This window comes from Arachis ipaensis, chromosome B06, assembly GCF_000816755.2.
Source record: "Arachis ipaensis cultivar K30076 chromosome B06, Araip1.1, whole genome shotgun sequence".
Classification (NCBI taxonomy): Eukaryota; Viridiplantae; Streptophyta; class Magnoliopsida; order Fabales; family Fabaceae; genus Arachis; species Arachis ipaensis.
The window spans coordinates 127220462-127226032 of record NC_029790.2 but is presented as its reverse complement, the minus strand read 5'-3'; the positions used below and the strand labels follow the sequence as shown (position 1 = coordinate 127226032).

The 5571-nt window shown below is 29.9% G+C and overlaps 2 protein-coding genes across 3 annotated transcripts in view; one reads left to right on the top strand and one right to left on the bottom strand.

Annotated features, from left to right (window-relative positions):
- LOC107605227 (protein ABIL2) lies at nt 293-3668 on the top strand. 2 transcript variants are annotated; one of them, XM_016307022.2, is made up of 10 exons: nt 293-533; nt 917-1085; nt 1328-1410; nt 1486-1636; nt 1944-2043; nt 2120-2212; nt 2606-2648; nt 2734-2825; nt 2884-3023; nt 3366-3668. In XM_016307022.2, the coding sequence occupies exons 2-10, from the start codon at nt 960-962 to the stop codon at nt 3534-3536; spliced, it is 999 nt and encodes a 332-aa protein (XP_016162508.1). In that variant the 5' UTR covers nt 293-533; nt 917-959; the 3' UTR covers nt 3537-3668. The 2 variants fall into 2 exon arrangements, with proteins under 2 accessions (XP_016162508.1, XP_016162510.1); XM_016307024.2 differs by having other exon boundaries at nt 309-533; nt 3369-3668.
- The window catches only part of LOC107605226 (putative aminoacrylate hydrolase RutD), a 6475-nt gene continuing 6115 nt past the window's right edge, over nt 5212-5571 (bottom strand). Inside the window, exon 11 of the mRNA XM_016307021.2 lies at nt 5212-5540. The gene's annotated coding sequence lies outside the window, so the exon portion shown is untranslated. The remainder of the gene's footprint in view (nt 5541-5571) is intronic.

The window sequence follows — 5571 nt, the reverse complement described above, 5'->3', positions numbered from 1 at the left end:
TTATAGATATTAAAAATAAATTAAAAACACATTGTTTATATATAAATATATAATAACTTATTTAGTGGTTGATTTTGATAGGTATAAATAATATTTTTTATATAATATTCCTGTAAATGAAATGACTAATGAAAAAGAAAGCAAAGTTCCCATTTATTGTTATCGAATTCCTCTACCTATGACAATGGCATTATGATTTATGTGCACTATTATATTCCTCCCTATGTTTCTGTCTCGATGACACTACTTTTCTCAATAAATCTCCAACTTTAGTGGTTGGCTTGTTAGAAACTTTGATGCGTCACTTTCTTTTGTTCATGCTTAGTCAAACACATCGAGTACCACCAAACCACTCTCGTTAGTGTTGGAGTGAATGAAGGGTTGGTCCACAACGTGCTCCTTTTGACTTTTCTTTTTTCTTCTTCCCTCTCACCACTTTGGTTCAAATTAATGTGTCGTCCTTGTATTCCATACCACTCATGAGTTAAAACAAACAACATCATGAATCTCAACTGAATAGAGATACAACAAAGGTTAGATAGTTTCTGTATTTTGGGTTTGCATATAAACAATTTGATTCTCTAGTAAACCAATTAGTTAACATAAAGAGTAGCCATTTTTTAATTTATTAACATAATGAAGTTACCCTTTTGATTTAACTTTGCCTATGTTTATTGAAAATTTAAAAAGATTTGAAGCTGTTAAGGCTGTGAATTTTGGAAGATTTTTAAATAAAAAAGATTGCATGCGTTATACTATAATATTAGTATATGTTAGTTGTTACCACGTTACATTCTGCTGATTTTCTTAAAATTAATGTTTATGCACGTTCACATCTACTATTTCAGAATTCAGATACATATTCCTTGATAATAATGTCTCATTATCTCTTTTAATTTTTTGCCATTTTTTATAGATATATAAGAATCGGCCAAAACTTTTTCCATTGATTTTCATTCATGGGGAAATTTGCAACTTCTGTGCCGGCGGTGGTACCTCCGCCGCCGGCGCCGGTATATCGGGTGTCCTCTAATTATGATGAGGTTTTCATGCAGCAGAGCTTGCTTTTTGATGATAGTTTACAGGTAAAACTTTGATTATGTTCTAGTTTTTTGTAATTTTGTCCTCTACTTGATTCCCTGTTTTTCATTGTCATTAAATTTGTTGAACTATTGATTTTGATTTGAAATATGTAACTCTTAATTAAGTAAGTGGACTCTAGAAAATATTGGAATTTCAAGCGTGAAAATCTTGTTTTAATTAAATTGGTATTAAATAAATAGTACATATTACATAAGTTCATTTTTTCACCTATATATATTCCCAGGATTTGAAGAATCTGAGAACACAATTATACTCAGCAGCTGAATATTTTGAGCTCTCATACAACAATGATGAGCAGAAAGAGATGTGAGTTAAATTAATTTATTAATTAATTGGATTGGTTGGTGTGTAAGCTAATTAATTATATGTTGATGTTTTCAGAGTGATAGAAACATTGAAGGATTATGCCATCAAAGCTCTTGTGAATACGGTGGACCATTTAGGGTCTGTGACATTTAAGGTTAATGATTTGTTGGATGACAAGGTTTCTCAACTTTCTCAAGCAAATCTTCGTCTTTCTTGCATTCAACAGGTATGTTTTTCTTCGGAAATTTTTGCTAACTAAAGAGTAGAATTTAATTTGATGTATTATTAGTGTAAAACTGTTTTACATTGACATTCAATCGCATAACGTCATATTTATAAAAATAAGTACATTTTATATTAACCACGTGAATGGTCGTTCAAAAAAACAATTGTGATTGAATTATTGTATTTTATACTATTAGTACATCAAAATTAAATTTTCAAAAAGTATTTGCCGTCAAATTTAAACTGTTTATGTTGATTATTTTTTATCTCCTTAACATTACGAATTTCTTTCTTAATTAATAATACAGAGAATAAGGACGTGTGAAGCATTTATGGATCACGAGGGACGAACCCAACAATCATTGGTGATTAGTGCTCCAAAATATCATAAGCGTTATATTTTGCCAGGCAAGTTTATTTATTTATATCACATTTTGTTTTCCAAAACCAAAAACTGTTTTATTATTATTCATCATAAATTCAGTTGGGGAGAGCATGAATGGTGCCAGCTTGAGAAGAATGAAATATTTAGGATGCAGCCTTGATGATGAAGATGATTGGCATCACTTCAGGAATGGTATCTGTTATCATTTCTACTGTTTTCATTCTATTTATGCTTAATTACTCTATTGGCTCATATAGTTTCGCAAAATTTTTAATTAGGTCTTTATATTTTTTTTTTTAATTGGATTTTTACACTATTTTTTTTTCAATTAGGTCCCTTTTAGTAGTAATTGACTTAATTTTATAGGGACTCAACTAAAAAAAAATTTAGTGCAGGAACCAAATAAAAGGAAAAAAAAAGTGTAAAGACCCAATTAAAAAAAAATTTGGTGCAAGGACTCAATTAAAAGGAAAAAAAAAGTACAAGGACCTAATTAAAAATTTCGCAAAACTATAAAGACCAACAGAATAATTAAACCTTCTATTTATACTTAATTATGTTTCTAATTTGTTTTGCAATACAAAGCTGTTCGAGCTACAATAAGGGAAACGCCTTCATCCACAGTCAGGTAATTTCAAATTCAAACATTTCTAGTTGCTTTTAATTTCTAAATAAAAATAGAAGACATGTTGTGACTCTTGACCATGATGTAGCAATAAAGGGCGTTCCCCTTCACCTTTACAACGTGAGAGACCCGGAGCTTTTGCATTCACTTCAACTTCAACCTTGCCTAAAAAAGATTTAGGTACATTCATAATTTCACTAATATTATAATAATTCTTCACTAATATGAGCTTTTGCAGAAAAGAATTCGGTTTCACCACACAGATTTCCACTGTTACGTACTGGATCTTTCTCAAGTAGACCTACAACACCAAACAAGACAAGTAATCAAAGCAGCACAGCAACCACACCAAGTCCCTCTAATAATGCAAAATTAAGAGTAAGTCAACTCGATATAGTGCTAGTTTGGATCTACTTTTTTAAGTGAAAAAAATATTTTTTTTAAAAAATAAAATAATTTTATTTAATTTAAAATTTATTTGGATACGTACCCATAATATAATGCATCTCTTTTACTCTTCTTTAAAAATACACCTAACTAAAAATTTGTCACCAAATTAACTACTATGTATTTACATATAAATATATTATTAAAATGTATTTTGTATGTTTTATTTGGAAGCTGATTTTTAATGTACACTTATCATACTTTTATTTTTAAGTTTAAATTCTTTAGTTAATTATTTGACAGTTATTCTTTATTTTGTAATTATGTGTTTAGCAGAATGCTTCGGAACCTAGGAAATCAGCTTCAATGCGTTTTGCAGGAGAAAAAGCGGAAAACAGAGAAATGGAACCTTCTAGTAAAAGTAAACGCCTCTTGAAGGCATTACTTAGTAGGCGCAAATCTAAGAAGGATGAAATGCTATATACTTATTTGGATGAGTATTGATCTTAGTTTTACATGAGAGTTTATCAAAATTGATTTGGAGTGTGTATTTTAAATTGCCATCTCATCAGTTTTGTATTAGATAAAATAGTTTTTTTAATTTATAAAATATGGTTGTTGATGTTGTCATTATAATATATTTTTTTATTTTACGAATGACTGCCTTTTTTTTTATTATAGACTAATTTGTCTGATATGAAAAAAAAAATTAGAGATCAATTTAAAGTACTTGAACAAATGAGCGATTATGTTGTTCTGCATAATACAACTACACAGAGATATTTATATTACATTTCTAAACATAGCTAACTTAACCAACACAAAAGAGTCTCCAACTAAATATAGTTGTTACTAATTCTAGCCAGCTTAACACCTGAATTTACCTAACTAACCTTTACATTTATCACTTTGATTGTTTTGCATTCTGAATTTTGTGACGAGGAAAAGAATTGAAAAATAAAAAATAAAATAAATGTGTGGGGACCAAAGCCCAAATGGAGCCCAAAATGACGTAGAGGCAGACTATTTGGGCCCATTTGAGCTTTATTGGAGTTTTAACTTTTAACGTAACTCATGACAAAAAAAAAGACACTTTTAACGTGACTTGAGAGCATATAAGTATATTCCATAAGAATATATTCCAAGTTTTCGTCCAAATCCAAGGCATATTATTGAGCATAACAAATATTCTCTGCATTCTGTTTTTTTTCTTTTTATTTGAGCTGTGTGTTGTGAACTCTTTTCTTCAATGTTTGCAAGCCAACATTGCCAGAATCATCATCTCTGTCTCAGTAACCAAAGTACCTGGTACGTTTTCTCTCTAATTTATGGTTTAGGATAATAGGATGAATAACAAACCATGCCAATATATATCATATGGATTTACGTACAAAGTTTAGAAAACAAAAATTACGTTTCTTTTGGAGTAGTTACGTGCTAGAATGAGAAATTCATATTATGGTTAAAACCTCTTTCGTCCGGCATAGGCTTTGTTTAGCTATTATGTTTTCTCTTCCCATGCATGAATTTGTTTCAAGTTTGAACCATTATTACAGGGTTATTCTGATTTTGTTTCGTGTCCATGACAACGGCTTTTCGTACTAACATATTTTCACCCCCAAATTTAACATTTCTTACACTAGCTTACAAGTCTCTTAGATTGATATAGTTATTTATAAGAATATGTTTGGAGTAAGAGACAAGTCTAAGATAGAGAGTGTATTTAAAAATACAAATTTGTTGGAGTTTTTGTTCTTGTAAAAGGTGACATATGGTCTTAAATATTCTTAATGTTAGTTACATCATCTACTAAAAGGTATGGTGCTACACAAGTAAAATTATGAAATAGTTCAGCCTTAGAATGAGCTTCATGATCTTATCAGGACTTTTGATCTAACTAATTGCTTAATATTAAAATTGGTTTTAATTAATAAGGCTCAATAATTTTTCAATCACTACTCTGTATCTTCATAAGTACCTCAGTAATCTCCTTAAATTAAATGTTTGAGTTAATTTATTTGTGACACATTTTGTTTCCAAGATAGCCTTAAGAAACAAACACTCGAATGATTCAGAATCAGGTAAATTAAGAATTAAGAATTTATTAAAATTTAATTCTAAAGGTTTTCATTTCAAGGTATCTTAGGTTTGCTTTACATTATCCAATATACAATTTTCACAAAAGTATTTGGTAATTGGTAGGGAGGAACTATACTTTCTCTCTCTCTCTGTTTTTTTTTTTTTTTGGGGATAATTGTTATTGTTAATATAAAATTATGGTATACAAAATGAATGATAATCATCCATCATCTTCTCTGACTCTGAATTTAGCCAATGAAGGGAAATGTTAGGTCACGCTAGAATCCTCTTCGAACTTTTCCTAAGAAGAAACCCTTTACTCCTGTAGAAAACACAGAATCTACATTGCCGCAATACATGAGCCTCATCTTGCACAACGAGTGCTGAGATCTCTCACGTTGAGGATATAAAAATTAAATATTCAACCACCTGCAATGAGAGGGAGTTAAGAATTCTTTAG